This window comes from Brachyhypopomus gauderio, chromosome 20 (genome assembly GCF_052324685.1).
Source record: "Brachyhypopomus gauderio isolate BG-103 chromosome 20, BGAUD_0.2, whole genome shotgun sequence".
Lineage (NCBI taxonomy): Eukaryota > Metazoa > Chordata > Actinopteri > Gymnotiformes > Hypopomidae > Brachyhypopomus > Brachyhypopomus gauderio.
In genome coordinates, this window is record NC_135230.1 from 3,642,286 (window position 1) to 3,658,312 (window position 16,027).

The 16,027-nt window shown below is 41.9% G+C and overlaps 1 protein-coding gene across 4 annotated transcripts; it reads right to left on the reverse strand.

The window, feature by feature from the left end:
• Positions 1 to 3,011: 3,011 nt before the first annotated feature.
• Positions 3,012 to 15,266, reverse strand: LOC143484167 (uncharacterized). Of its 4 annotated transcripts, XM_076982776.1 has the most exons (9): positions 14,973 to 15,266; positions 13,046 to 13,116; positions 9,818 to 12,501; positions 9,158 to 9,197; positions 8,264 to 8,387; positions 6,966 to 7,168; positions 5,417 to 5,484; positions 5,093 to 5,283; positions 3,012 to 4,846 (listed from the first exon to the last, which is right to left on the reverse strand). In XM_076982776.1, the coding sequence occupies exons 5-9, from the start codon at positions 8,313 to 8,315 to the stop codon at positions 3,363 to 3,365; spliced, it is 1,998 nt and encodes a 665-aa protein (XP_076838891.1). In that variant the 5' UTR covers positions 8,316 to 8,387; positions 9,158 to 9,197; positions 9,818 to 12,501; positions 13,046 to 13,116; positions 14,973 to 15,266; the 3' UTR covers positions 3,012 to 3,362. The 4 variants fall into 4 exon arrangements, with proteins under 4 accessions (XP_076838891.1, XP_076838889.1, XP_076838890.1 ...); XM_076982774.1 differs by having other exon boundaries at positions 9,158 to 12,501; XM_076982773.1 differs by lacking the exons at positions 9,158 to 9,197; positions 9,818 to 12,501 and having other exon boundaries at positions 3,013 to 4,846; positions 14,973 to 15,264.
• Between the last annotated feature and the right edge of the window lie 761 nt (positions 15,267 to 16,027).

A 16,027-nucleotide genomic window follows, 5' to 3' on the forward strand; every position in this document is an offset into this window, starting at 1 on the left:
CCAGTAATGCCGTGAGTGCTTGGTGGTCCGTCCGTAGTGTAAATGAGCAGCCATACAGATACACATGCCACCGCTCACACGCCCAGACGCATGCCAGGGCCTCTCGTTCTCCCACTGAATACTTCTGCTCTGCCAGATTAAGGGCCCGTGAAGCAAAAGCAATGGGTCGCTCTGTGTTGTCCTGGAGCTGAGACAGCACAGCACCGACTGCAAAGTTCGAGGCATCACAGGTGAGGAATGTCGGACTGGATGGGTCAAAGTGAGCCAAGACAGGTGGTCCAATGAGTTGGGCCTTCAGCTGTGTGATGGCATCTGCACAGGCTGGAGTCCAGGCCCATGGGGCACCCTTCTTAAGGAGCTGACGGAGAGGGGCAGTGGTGGCTGAGTACTGTGGGAGGAACCGTAGGTAATATGCTGTCATGCCCAGGAAAGAGGCAAGGTGAGCGGGGCTGGACGGCATGGGCAACCTTTGGATGGCTTCCACATTCGAATGTATTGGATTAAGCCCACCTGCAGTCAGACGAAAGCCCACAAACTCTACTTCAGATGCTGAAAAAATGCATTTCTCCCCATTCAGCGTCAAGTTATGGGAGGCCAGAGTGTCCAGCACTTGCGCGAGGCGTTGGTCGTGGATGGTGGACGTTGGTCCATGTACCACAATGTCATCCAGGAAAACAACTACTCCAGGAATGCCGGAAAAAATAGTTGACATTATTTTCTGGAAACAGCTAGGGGCGGAGCAAAGACCAAACGGTACCCTCGTGTAGCGAAAAACACCTGCGTGTGTGACGAATGCAGTGAGGTTGCGACTATCTGTGTGCAGAGGAACCTGCAGGTAGCCCTGGCGGAGATCCAGCTTGGTGAATAATTTTGAGCCGTAAAACTGGCATGTCAGCTCTTCCGCCGTAGGCAATGGGTATTTGTCTGGGACCACAGCCTTGTTCACGGCTCTCAGGTCCACACACACACGCAAACCTCCCGATTTCTTTTTTGCGATCACCAGGTTTGAGATCCATGGGGAAGCATTGACTGGTTCAATAATGTCTGCTTCTAACAACTTAATAAGCTCCCCTTTGACGTCCTCACGTAAAGCTAGGGGAATGCGGCGAAGAGGCTGTATGACTGGGTGCACGTCGGAGCGCAGGAGTGGTTGGTGTGTAAAGTCTGAAATACAGCCCAGGCCCGAAAACAGCTGGGGCCACCGCTGCTCCCATGGTGAGCTGACCTGAAGGATTGCTGCCCCACAGTTGTCCAGGAACCTGAAACCCAGGCTTGTGATTAGATCTAACCCCATAAGATTAGCACCATGCTGTGCCACCTGGAAAGTGAATGTTGGGACCCATTTGTTTCCGTGGCGCACTGCATAGCTCAAGGAGCCAACTAAGTTGATCAGTGTATTGCCATAGCCATGCAGCACTGCAGATGGCGTCCTCAGCGTTTTGTGGGGCAGGAAGTGCTTAACAGTGGACCAGTTGAGAAGAGATACGGCTGCAACCGTTTCTACTAGCAATGACACACAGACCCCATCTAGTTCCACTGTGCACATCTTGAACGGTACCTGGGCAGAGCTGACAGAGTGTATGGGGGCAGGCCGTAAGCCAGCCCGCAATGCACCCGTAGGCGGTATGGAGCGGCTGACCCTGGCAAAATGGTTGCTCTTCCCACAGCGCTGACACACTTGGCCCCTAGCAGGGCACACTGCGGCTTTACTAGCATGCGAAGAAGAGCCACAGTCACCACAAGCACGGCGCGAATGATTATTCTCATGTTTTCTATGATTGTTGTACTGATACTAATGAGTGATTCATGTATATTCTTTATGTGCATAGCAGGGCCTTGAGTGAATGCAGAAATGTACACTTAGACAGCAGTCTCAGACAGGGACCTGAAAATAACTTGCTAAAAACATAAGGTGTTGTTTTATTAGTTACTAATTCATGATTTAGTTCTTTATCAGTTCTACGAATAACACTAACATCAGGGAAACTGAAGGTCAGGGGCAGTGTTAACACCTACCTTCTCGAATGTACTAACACGAATAAAAGTTCAGCTCAGGGACTGCGAGCCCAGAGCTGCCATGTATGCTGGATATACTGTGAAATTCTTAATAAATTGCTACTCAGTGCATTAATAATTCTCAATTTGGCTCAAATGTTATCTATTTTTCCACCACACTGTTTAAAAAAAACTAGCATCACATCAAATTACATAGCTGCAGCTCCTTCATCATGTCCGTCAAGTTTTTCCTTACCCCACATATATAGATCAGTAACTGGGCTGTATCACCACTCTCCACATATATAGATCAGTAACTGGGCTGTATCACCACAGCTCCACATATACAGATCAGTAACTGGGCTGTATCACCACAGCTCTCGCCCCGAGCCATTATAGTAAATATCTGCTTTGATTTGCAGCTGAATGTCCAAATTATCTAGGATCTGTTTTGTTGTGGTTCACCTTAAGAGGGACACGCATCCTTTTTATCACTGCAAAGACCACCAAGCATCCTTAGACAAACTCCCCATCTGAGAATGTCTTACTGTTTCTTGCAGTGTTGTGGGATTACACAGCTGGTCCTGACTGCTGCATCCCTGGATGCATCGCTGTTAAACATCCTACTGCCTTTGCAGTTTCCCTAGCAAATTTTTAGATGTCTGTACCGCTCTGCATCAGTCAAGTTATTGTGTTTCGCTCCGTGTTTACTCTCATAATAGCGAGTAAAACTGTAATCCTTAAACATTGCTAACTGTTCTCTGCAAACGAAGCAGACAGCTTTACATTTTACTTCAGAAAATAAATATTTAGAAGTCCATGCCTCATTAAAAACTGCATTCTGTATCAATCATTCTTTTGTACTGTTAGTTGACATAAGATCTCATTTCTTGAAAGCTCTCCAACACATTCGGCGACACATTTAAGAGAAGGTCCATTAACCAGACAAAAATTTAAAAACAAAAAAGCAGTGACGTTTTTTATATTTAAAATAAAATGCCTCGGCTTCGGCATCCCTCCGAATCTCCTCACCACAGTAACCCATTAAAATATGAACAAGCATGTTATGTATTTTTCAAAATGCTTAGTTTACATCATATAGACCACTATCATTCAAACCCCAATTACAATGTCAATATTTACTTTTTACGTCATAGACATCACTTTCTGTGGCAGTGATACATAGATATGTTTACCCATGTTAAACAGTAACTAAAAACAAATTCATCATTGACTACTTCACATTTTTTTTTGGTTTACAATGGTTTACAATTTCATAGTGCAAAACAAATATTTTGGACTTCAGCAGACAAAAAAAGCATGCCGTGTGGTTTAAGGTCTTCATGCAATGTGGTTGTGACTGCTACCTAATTGCATCCCATATGAATGTGCTGGTGTCTTTGTAAACTTCTCTGCAGAGTAAAGGTCTTTCCACACTGTGCGCAGAAATATGGCTTTTCTCCTATATGAATGCGCTGATGTTGGTAAAGATTTTGATGTGCCGAAAAACTCTTTCCACACTCTGAGCAATGATACGGCTTCTCTCCTGTGTGAGTGCGCTGGTGCTGTCGAAGATGACTCCGTTGACTGAAACTTTTTCCACACTCTAAGCAGTGAAATGGCTTTTCTCCTGTGTGAATTCGCTGATGTTCTTTTAAAGTACTCTGTTTAGAAAAACTCTTCCCACAATCTGAGCACTGATACGGCTTCTCTCCTGTGTGAATGCGCTGATGTTGTTTGAAACTTCTCTGTTCAGTAAAATTCTTCCCACAATCTGAGCAGTGATACGGCTTCTCTCCTGTGTGAATGCGCTGATGTTGTTTAAAATTTCTCTGTTCAGTAAAACTCTTCCCACACTCTGAGCAGAGATACGGCTTCTCTCCTGTATGAATGCGCTGGTGTCGTTGGAGACTACCTGGTTGAGTGAAACTCTTCCCACACTCTGAGCAGTGAAAAGGCTCCTCTTCCATGTGAATGCGCTGGTGTGAGTGGAGATTACTCTGTCTAGTAAATCTCTTCCCACACTCTGAGCAACAATACGGCTTCTCTCCTGTGTGAGTGTGCTGGTGCCTGTGGAGATGACCACTTTGAGTGAACCTCTTCCCACACTCTAAGCAGTTATACGGCTTCTCTCCTGTGTGAATGCGATTATGTCTTTCAAGATCAATCTGTTGGACAAAACCCTTTTCACACACTAAGCACTGAAAAGGCTTCTCTCCTGTATGAATTAGCTGGTGTTGGTAAAAAATACTCTTTTGAGTAAAACCTTTCCCACATTCTGAGCAGTAATACGGCTTCACTCCTGTGTGAATGCGCTGGTGTTGTTGGAGATTACTCTGTTCAGTAAAACTCTTCCCACACTCTAAGCACTGATACGGCTTCTCTCCTGTGTGAATGCGCTGGTGTCGGTGGAAACTACCCTGTTGAATGAAACTCTTCCCACACTCTGAGCACTGAAATGGCTTTTCTCCTGTGTGAATGCGCTGATGTTGTTTGAAATTGCTCTGTTGAGTAAAACACATCCCACACTCTGAGCAGTGAAATGGCTTCTCTCCTGTGTGAATTCGCTGATGTGCTTGGAGAGTACTCTGTTGAGTGAAACTCTTCCCACACTCTGAGCAGTGAAATCTCTGCTTTTCCATGTCTCTCTGCAATCGTCTGAGAGTTGTGTTAGAGGATGTTTGTGGAGTACTTTTGAGGTCCAGATTTTCATATTCCATTTCTCCTGATTTCTGCATTCTGACATAATCCTCATGGTGGCAATTCCTGATGTGCTTGTGGAGGTAAACTTCAGCTGTGTAGGAAAATGGACACACAGGGCAGGAGAAGACCTGCGAATGATCATTCGTTTCTGGAGGAAAAAAAGACATCAGTGTGAAATGCATTATAATTATGAGAAGGTTTAGGAGCGTAATGATAAACATTTATACTATTTCATGTCAAATAAAATTTAAATGCAATAATGAAACACAAACTCAAAACTGCCTGTAAATGTCTTAACCTCTTAATGTTGCGCTAAATCAAATGTGCTAAAGTAGGGCAAACTCACACCTGATATCATACATTTAAGATTAAATTACCAAAATAAAATCACAACCTTCAGCACAGCATTGTTTGCTCCAGAGGAAGTCAAATGTGAAGTTGATATCTTCAGCGTTCTTGTCTCCGTACCACACCAGGAGCTCCTGTCCTGATTCAATGGGTTGACAGCAACGGTAGAAAATCTCCCCACAATACTGGAAGGCTGCCAGATTCTGCTCATCATCATTACGAGCACAATTCACATATCTGAGAGAAAACACAAACACCATGATGAGAGGGATGCATAAGATTGCAGGAGAAGGTTGTATAATCAACTCAGTTATTTATAACAGACAATCAACAGCCAACGAACTGCAGACTTCAGTACTGCATCCTCTACCTCATCCAATTAGAGTGAGTCTCTCTCTTCACATCGATGTGCTCATCGCACTGCTTGCTCTTGAATATCTGCAAAAACAAAATTAAATTCATGTGGAAATAAATAAATAGAAATAAGAACATACTATATTGTAAAAGCAACTGATGCACTCAAATTAAAGGAGCTCAAAACACACACTTTATTCAGTGTGAATGTAGTACTACATAAGAACACACACTTGTCCTAGCTGGTTAATACTGTCCTAGCTGGTTAATGTTTCTATACATGACATGCTAATTTATATTTTTCAAAGAAACTTCTGAATTAATTAATCATTATTCATTATAAATAATTAAATAATTAATAAATCTATTATGAAACACCATCAAGGCCAGCGGAGAAGTCCTTTGTACAGGATGTATTGATCAAAACTTCTCCTTCCACCAATTGACTGAAGAAAGAACACGATGTGGCCAACGAACAGTCCTCTGCATCATTGACTTCAAGTCTGCGTTCGACTGCATACATTGGCCAGCGCTATGTAGAATTTTGGAGGCCAAGCACATCCCGCCGAAAGTCATCTCTCTCCTCCAAAAAGCGTATGATGGTTTGACTAGCTAGGTGCAAATCCGAAACGAACTGTCGGTTTACCATCAGAACCGGCGTCCACCAAGGAGACATCGTCTTACCGCTCCTCTTCGACATTGTGGTCGATACAATCATACAGAAAGTCTCCCAAGAAAGAAGCTAAACAACCTGATGTTTGCTGACGACCGAAGACGTCAGAAAGACGTAGAAGCCACTGACATCCTTTATGACATCGCCCGCACTGCCGTGCCATACGGTCTCAAGATCAATGCGGCCAAGATGAAGGTACTGACGACAGATGGATCACCCACCCATGTACACCTTGACTGAGAGCAGCTAGAGCAAGTTGTAGTCTTCAAAGATCTCAGATCTCTCGTCCAAGAGAAGAAAGTGGCCTCTTCAGCTGACAGCCAGGCCAGAATTGGGCAGGCGGCTCAGCATTTGCTTCGCTCAGGTGGTGTCTCTGGAGGAAAGACAACATTGCAACGGCAACAAAGATCCTCCTTTTATGTACACTCATCCTGCCAATCCTGCTCTATGGATCTGAAGCATGGACTTTACTCAAGACGGACACAAACAAGCTTTAGGCTTTTCAAATGCGATGCGTCAGACAAAGTCTCAAAGTCTCCCTCTGGGACCATCTTACCGACGACATTATTCGATTAAGGTGTCTGGAGCAACGAGGATGAGGGAGTGCCGGTTACCACAAAAACTGCTTTGGAGAGACCGGCCTGACCACTGGAAAATTCAAAGCTCTGCGCCAAAGAAAAGCTGGATAAACCAGATAGAAGTGGATCTACAGAACCAATGCCTGAATCCAACCCAAGGGAAAGCTGCAGCAATGAACTGAATGGAATGGAGGAGCATCGTGAAGAAAGTTCTGGAACCATTAGCAGGGTATTGGCTGCGGAATCGCCCGCAGCAGATCACCAGCTAAGGACCAAAGAAGAAGAAGAAAGAAGAAGAAAGATGGAACACTCACCATGCAGTAGAATCCACTGTTCATGGTCTCCTCTTTGTCCTTCAGTTCTCTCTGGTAGGGCCCAAAGTGTGTACCGACTGGAATAGTCTGACCCATGTTAAACACTCCCAATCCAGCATCAGGAATACTGGACTTCCGAACCTCCAGACCAGAGTGAAGTGTCTTTCTGGTTTGATCTGTGACCCCCCCAGGAGCAGGCATATCTGGGAAGATGACAGGTAAACTGTGAACCTCACAGGTATCATTGTGCAGGAGACAAGAAAGAAAATAACTGATACCCAGAGAGACCTCATTTAAAGATATAATAGGTAGACTGCTAAAGCTTTAACAATATGGCACTACAATACAGAATAATAGTACAATTATAGAGTTATAATGTGATGTGCTAACATTAATTGGAAAATCATACAAGACTGTCAAGAGAACAAATTTATGTTGAATATGGACAAAATAAATGCATTTGTCAAATAGTTTTCAGTGCAGGACACCAGATAGGAGAATGAGATGGAAATATCCATTTGATATTTGATGCACCAGATATTTATATTTTCATAGTCAAACTGAAATTATGATACAACTGTACAAGAAATGTAGAAAAACAAAAGAGTGGAAAATGGCCACAAAACATTCAGTGATGATGATTCTAAAAAGGCATATGAAGAGTAGACCAATCAGAAGGCAGCGAACAGCCAGTTGGGGATTAATACTTTAACTTTCAACTTTATTTATTTATATAGCCCTTTACCAAACAGCCTCAGTTGTGTCAAAGTGCTTTACAGAGCAAAAATAAATATAAAACAGAAAACATTTTACGCTAAAAGAACAGCAATTGTAAGAATAGAAATACTGATAAAATTACTAAAGACAGTAAAACAATAAGAACAATAAAATAGTTAAAATATATAATAAAAATAAAACAAAACAAGTCTCATGCTGGGCTAAAAGCCAAGGAATAAAAGTAGGTTTTAAGATGTGCCTTAAAAATAGATATAGATAAAAAAAATATGATTGGACAAATGGGGTGAACATTTCATTTCATAGGTCAAATAAGAAATAAAAGGACATGTGAATTTTTCTTATTCATCGAGTCTTGTGATGCGTTTATTGGGCTTGTTTATATCACGATGACGATGAATGTCTAACTTAGTGGTCAGAACTAGTGGAAGATTGCTTAGTCCACTGAACTTGTGTGGAACAGTGTGGAAAACTGAGCATATATAACTGCATGCGTGCATGTGTGTGTGACAGAGAGAAGTCGGTTCCATAAGATACCTCTGAAATCATTTCTATATGCTAACCTGACGTATGGGATCTGGGCATCTTCTGGACAGTTCCATTCTGGTGGTCCATAGGGGTGCTGAGGTGCACAGAGACTGATGTCCCTCCCTCATCTGCAGTGGTACAGGCCTCTGTCTTCACATCCTTAAGTAATGATCAACGAACAAAATTGCTCATTTACCAAAAATCATTAAACAAACTCAGACAGAGTTGAATTATGTTGTGTGCACACTGTAAAAAACAATAAGTTGAGAAAACTTGCAAAACAATTAAAAATAAATAAACAAGCATATAAATAAAAATAAATACATTAAATAACATTTTATGACCACCTTCTTAATCTACACTTACACTCACGTTCATTTTATTGGTTTTTTACCATGTAAGAGCTCTTTGTAGTTCTATAATTAAACACTGTAGACATTTGTTTCTCTACATAGTTTATCTTCCTTTCACACCATTTCTTCAATGGTCAGGACACACTAGGACCACCACAGACAGGTATTATTTGGGTGGCGGATAATTCTCAGCACTTCAATGAGTCGACTTTAGCATGTTGCACAGTGAATGTTAAAGAAATATGTGGTCAGCAAGAGTTTTCAGTTAATTAAATAACTGAAAACTACAATCACAATCATACATACATGGCAGAGGACTAACTCTTGAAAAATGTCTATGCTGCAAATAATATTGCATAAACAATTTTGCCCTGGCATTTAAAGACACAGAACATAACTAGCCTTTTCATTCCATTTTACCTAGAACTACCAACCCCTCATCCTTTGGACATAAATACATTTCACTTCCAAAGTATTGTCAAATGACAGGTGTTGACAGGTGTGAATAGCCCTTCTTGCCTCCAGTGTTATGTAAATGAGGTGTGTGTCAGGTGTGGGTGGTCGCTGCTTACACACCTTTCCTTTCACACCTTGCCAGCCACATGAGACTCCTCATCTACAGGACCATATGTTTGAGATTTGATTTGTGAAAGGTTGAAATCATGTGAAATTGACACAAACAATGTTTGAATTATTGTGGCATATAAGTGGCATCTTGATTATTCAAAATGGCTCTGTCTTTTGAAAAACTGCCAATAGGTAAAGATATTTTTACATAAATTTATACAAAAACCCTCAGCTACTTGAAATAGAATAATATATTTTAACTTATTTAATATTTTAACTTATCAAGATGGTACTTTTTGCAGTGTGTCTCTTCCAAAAACACAACACCCCCATCTTTGGAGGACAACTTTATTTTTATGTAAGGATCAAAAGAAAACAATTCTGTATAATACAGTACAATAGTGATAAAAATAATTGGGGTTAGGTGGACCATACAGGACAGGAGAGAAAAGAGGAGGAGAGAAAAGAGGGGGAGAGAAAGTAAAAAGGGAAAAGACAAGGGCAGAAAAAACACAGCTGAAATGACCACTGCAATGGTTCACCAACTGCTGCTACTAAAAGAAGAGCAGAAAGTGTACCTAAGACATACAGCACAAATGATGTGATGTATGTGTGAGTGTGTGTGTTTATGTAAGTGCAACATAGGATAAATGTACAGAATGTACTTACTAGCAAGGGTAGAAAGTTGTGACAACATTCCCCCAGAGGCCAGAGGCAGGCAGAGAAAGACCAGAGAATCCCACCCGCCCGCGGCCCCTCCAGGAGCAGTGGAGTCCCAGGGCTGCATTTCCCAGTGACCCAAGCATGCCCGCCCCAGCGGGGTTGTGTGTAGGTGTTGGTGATACTATGGTACAGTTAAAACTGAGGGGACAGGTGCTGGGACAAACGTGGGCAAAGCCCCGGGCCACTGGTTGACCCGGGGAGACCAGGGAGACGCCACAGACGCCGCCACCGCATCCAAGCCCAGACCCCCACCACCCCCACCACCGCAGAGAGTAGCCTGTTCAGCCATACCATTCATACAACATTGGACATCCATCTCAATATTCAATGCCATCTCTACTTATTAAAAACAACACTCAAAAATATAGACGCAAGCGGTGATTGTGAGTTCACACAGGAATAGGCCCTACAGGCCTAAGCAGCCCAAGAGGACCAATAAGTTGTTTTGAGCAAATGATTGACCTTTGATATGAATGCATGAACTGTTCTTTTTAAAGTCAAGCTTACTTATGAGGCACTAAAGGCCCAAAAGACCAAATGAAATTGTATTGGCAATTGAATTCTTCATAACTGGATTGCAGCGTGTTTTGATGATTTTAGAGATTTTTGTGTACTGTAGCACCCTGCAAGGTCAATGTGGAACAAACATGGCATACCTCACAAGAACCTCAATCTCTAAAAGTGTTTCAGATTAGGAGTTGATCACTTACATGGTTTTTGAGTTATAGTAATATAGGTCATAATATGGCATGGACACAATGATTTAATGTAAAAATGGACTAAACTGAAAATGTACAAATCCATCATATTTTTGATCATCATTTTCCAGCAGAGTCCAGCGATTGTGGCTGTACCAATTTGGCCATCATTGGATCAAATTCCTAGGCCTAGTTCGAAAAGAGCTATTTTTATTCAATTGATGCATGTGACAAGATGATGACAAGGGGGTGACAATCTACGTACAGACTACTTAAACTTCTGCATGGCAGGGTTGCCAACTCTCACGCATTGAGCGTGAGACACACGCATTTGACCGTTTTCACACGCTCTCACGCCACACTTCCGATATCTCACGCCGAAAACAAAATCTAGTTTATTTACCTCTGATCCACATCTATGATTCAATGAGTTACTAGTTCGCTCTGGCGCCAACCTCCGGCGATCGATAGATCCCCCCCCGACAACTTGCGTTTGCCAACTTGCGTTCTAACCTACGCAAGCACCCACACTACGCGAAGCACTTGTACGTCACGTTCAAGGTCCAGTTCAATATTTCCCAGCACGATAAACTTAAATAAGTTAAATATTTATACATATACTCGAAATGATTTGAAATAATCGCTTTTTATCACATTATTTAATGGTTGTTTATTTTCAAAACGCCCAATCTTAACGTCTTCACGTTCTCTCATGTTTCGTCCTGGAATTTTTAACGTAACACAAGAGAACTGTTCAGTCAGACAGATATTTGTTGTGAAACAAAGTAGTTACAATTTCAAGCATTTTAAAGTACTGTGATGAATGTAGAGAAAGAGGGTGCGCTAATTGGGGGGGAGGGGTTTAGCGGGATTAAAAACGGAAGAGATGCGGCGGGGGTTGGGTTGGTGCATGGCAACGCTTTGTTTGAAACTGGACTAGTCTCTGTGAATCTGCATTGTGTGGGTGCATTCTGAGGGACTTTTTGGGACTAAAGAGAACGCGAACACGAACTGGAGACTTTGGAAGTGTTCGCAACATACCAAAGGATCTCTGAGAGACTGCTGAGTGTTACACGATGCGTTTTGGTTAACATGCTGAACTATGACATTTGACTCCACAGCTACATGGGGGGGTCTTGACGGCCACCCAAACGAGGGAAGTCTGTTATTTTAAAATTAAACTTACGTGTACGTGTGTTAGTTAAGAAATGGGGATAGGGTGGGAGTAGATAAACCGTTTCATGAATTAGTATAGGCCTCCCAGCATTAATGAATTAAGTGTGATTATCGTGTGTGTGTGAAGTGGTAGTAAGTGACGTGCCTTAATCAATGTGTGCTGGTGGTGTGATTTCAGGTTTTATAAAGTAGCACGTGATTGTGTGATCAGAAATGCTGGTAGAGACTTCTATTTTTAACATTGAATGAGTTGGGGTAGGCGGCTGTGGGAAGAGAGTACCGACTGGTGTATACGGTGAGGATAGCCGACGAGTTTTCCTTAAATAGCCCGTGGGGGTGTGCAGTGATACACAGTGCCTGTAATTGAGAGTGTTTTGACGAAGGGGTTTTTTTCCCCGTGATATTTTAAAGAGGTATTACTTTAACAGGGGTGGGGGAATGTGTGTGTGCAATGATGTCATGGGTCTATTGGAGGGAAAATCAGTCGTGCTGTAGGTAATTAAATTGTGACCATGAATAAATATTGTTATATGGCTTAAACCAGTGTTGATGGTGTATTTTGGACGGGGGAAGATTGATCAGACTCATCCGGACCGTACCGGAGAAACAAAGGTGGTGGCAGCTATTTAAATGGTCCAGTGGCTTAGAGCCCTCTAGTGGCAGTAAGCATGAACATTACGTAACAGGCTACATAGAGAGAAGGATAAATAGGGGGTCCGTTACTGTACTTCAGCCTAAATTCCAGCACTTTCAAACCTGAAACACAAAGCAACATTAAAATTCATTAGGTAAATGTTCCTTCCCCTGTTTTTGATGGGTGTTTCTTTACTACCACATATCGTTTCAGAGAACACTGCAAGAATGTGATGCGCCTGCCTCTGCCGTTCGTGCAGGTTCGCACAAGGTGTGCGGAGTCGTGGGGGCAGTGTAAGTTGTCAACGGGGGGGTGGGGGGTGGCGAGTGTAAAATGGACACAAATTAAGTATTATGTCGCGATCGACCGGTCGCCAGTGGTTAAAGTTACCATTTCCAGTGGGGTGGCACTAGGGGTGGCACAGGCTCTGTTGGGGGGGCATTGCCCCCCGGCCCCCCCTTTGGCTCCGCCACTGCAGGTACCCTCTGTGACCTATCTATCTAATATCCAAACACCTTCAATAATATCCAAACACCTTCTATAAAGAGTAATATTTTGACTCCAGTGAGTACAAACAGGCCTATAGGATAGCAGAATGGAGGTTGGGTGATATTTTATACTGATAAATCCATCAACACACACGGACTCCTTTACCTACTAACTCACCTCTTCACAAGAGCACATCCTGCCAAGTGTCAGACAAGTAAGCCACCTTCTTTATCCAAGGTTATTTGGAACTGAAAATGATTATAGATAAATCATCTGTACAAATAATTTCAAAATATGTAGAACCAACACATACATTCTATTTTAAACTCATATTCCATTAACATAGTACTAAATGCTATTATTCTATTTGTAATTTAAGATCTGTACCAATTATGTCAGCACTAAATACACAGTTACACACTTGTGAAAAGAACAAACATAGTGACATGCAAACATCTACACTGTACTGATCATAAGAGGAGCAGATTTCTAAAAGGCATCAAATTAAGATGAAACATTTTGTACAGCATTTAAACAAGATTACTGTATTACAGTACTATGACTATGGCTAGGTCAGTAATTGTTAAGAAAGGTCAAATGATTTAAATTTCATAGCTTTATAATCACTTTGACTCCACACACCCGTTCACAAAAATGAGTAGTCCTTTAGACAGTTGCACAGTGCATTTAACTTTAAAATAACTGATGGCCACACAGCAGGAGATCACTGTAAGGTGTCAGCAGTGTTCTCAGGAACCTCTTTCTGCAGGTCCTAATATGATTAACAAATGTCAGTACACATGGAACAACAGAGCCATCAGAAGAAACCCTTTTAGGCATCCTCACCACAGAAAACATTTCACCAGTGTTGGCAATTTAGCAACTTTGTCACTATATTTAGTGACTCTTTAGACCCTCTAATAACTTTTTGTGGTGTTATTGGAGACTTTTGGAGACTCTGAGATGAACACTTGTGCTCTTCAGTTACTGTCCACAGCGAGCAGCGGGTGCTGCCGTGAGCCCTGTCCTACAACACTCACAGTGCAATCTCAGTCAGAGTAGACCCACACCGCCCCACGTCCATACTGCAAATGCGGCCGCTGACTGACCCCGCCCCAAATTTACAGAACTGGATGAAAATATAAATGCGTCTTAAGTATGACACGAAAATAAATCGCTGCGTTTAACTCACACAGTCTCATTCACTCACCTCGTCCACAGTGTGCGAATAAAGGAGGGTTGCACGTACAAAAGCAGTTCCTGATAAATGCTACTCTTATGCTAACATTTAACAACACAGCAAAAAATTATTATGTAATTTATTAAAGTCATGAAGTTATTTTGAGAAGTGACTGCCTAACAACAGAAGTTGTTAATTGTTCAGAGTTCATTAGTGATTTTTACTCAGTTTTTTTTCTCCCACGTTATTGCTTTACAGCTTCAAAAACATGTATTGTGCAAATTATGCGATGGCGTCATTTAGCGACTTCTAGGACCGCCAATAGCGACTCTCCTTACTGAAGAGTTGGCAACACTGCATTTCACAGACCAAGAATATTCACGCAGCTACAAGCCGTCTGAAAGAAACAATTAGTAAAGAATCTCTCAAATAAATGTTTACAAGCTGTGATGACAAAGGTGGGGTTCAGTGCTGACCATGCAGGATGCCTGAACACAGTAATAAAATAATAAACGTCATCTTTAACTTTATGCCTTTTGGAAATCTGGTCATCTACTCACATAAATATTCACAGGAATACACATTTTAACTATGGAAGCCCAAACATTTTCATGTTGCTGTATGAAATACATTACTGTATATGTAAACGATGTATGATAACCATGTTAAATGATTTCATGGTTTCATAATCATAACGTATAACTGTATAACCAATACATGTTGTCAATCAGCAGTTCAGTTAGAGTAACTAGTGACATTTATTCAGTATCTCGCTAGTTCGTTCACCATTAACATATACCGTACAAATAAGGCAGAATCCTAAAGAAAACGTTTAACATCTAAGGTAAAAGAAACGAGCTGAGTGGCTAGATACCTTAATTATGTAGTCAACTGTTTTACTGAATTATCTAACTAGCTACCTACCAGGTCCGCTAAATCTTGGTCAGGAAAACTGAGGTGACTGGTGCTGGCGGCGAGATTTAAGGTGCGTTTATATTCGCAGTTCGGTTCCCTCCGGACCAAAGCAGCACATTAAACACCGTGGCGTTTTAGTCCGGGTTGGTTTAGCGTTCACACTCGCGTATGAACCCAACAGTGAACCAAATGTTCAACTCTGACTGATCAGCGTTGATGCTGCTTCCCAACACCAACACAGATAAAACAGCTCTAGATCCGTTGGGCTAAATGCGCGTGCGGGAGATTCGGGATGTTGCTCCAGATCTCGCGAGAGGAACAAATAAACCCGCTCTGTCAAATACTCTAAACAAAGATATTGTATGGTCTTGTATTCAAAGGAAACATAGGAGATTAGAAAATATAGCAAATAAACAGGACATGCAGACACAGTGAGAGTAAAATATTCATTTTAATGGAAGTGATGACTTTGTACTTCACATGTTGCCTTTTGTAGCAGTTGTAATGTAATCAAAGTCAGATTTTTATTGTCAGTACTGCAGTAGAAAAATACGGGATGGGAAAAAGGACGACGACGTGTACAGAACATGGGAAACAAATTAAATAGAAATCTACACTGGAAAAATTATGCTATATTACTTTATGTAATTAATTAATATTATTACTATTAATATAGTCGTGGTGGCGAAAAAAGGAGTTTCACGGGAAAGCTCATGTCAACAAGAAATGCACTTTATTAAAACCTCATAGGTTATTAATCTCCTCACTGCTCTTGACGGCAACTACCCCACTCAGCTGCACTCACTTCACGGTGAGGGTGCTCCCGGTTTTCCCCACAGAACAAACACATATGCATTCCCAAATTACTATAACTAAAAACATCAAAATAACTGTTTCAAACTCACTTATTTAAACTAACTATTTATAATCCCCAGTCTCTCCCTCATCTCCCAGCCTCCTCTGCTGACGCGTGGGCGGGGATTGTCAGCGTGTGCCCAGCGCCACAATATTATTACTGTGACGGGCAGGTGTGAGCAACAAAAAGGAAGCGATCACGCCAAGTC

Bases quoted from the DNA above. Each gene is read 5' to 3' on its own strand.
- LOC143484167 (XM_076982773.1), bottom strand. The intron at 7,169-8,263 runs GTTAGCATATAG...TCATCTTCCCAG, and splicing joins GCCCAGATCCCATACGTCAG to ATATGCCTGCTCCTGGGGGG. The intron at 5,284-5,416 runs GTAGAGGATGCA...GTTTTCTCTCAG, and splicing joins ACTCACTCTAATTGGATGAG to ATATGTGAATTGTGCTCGTA.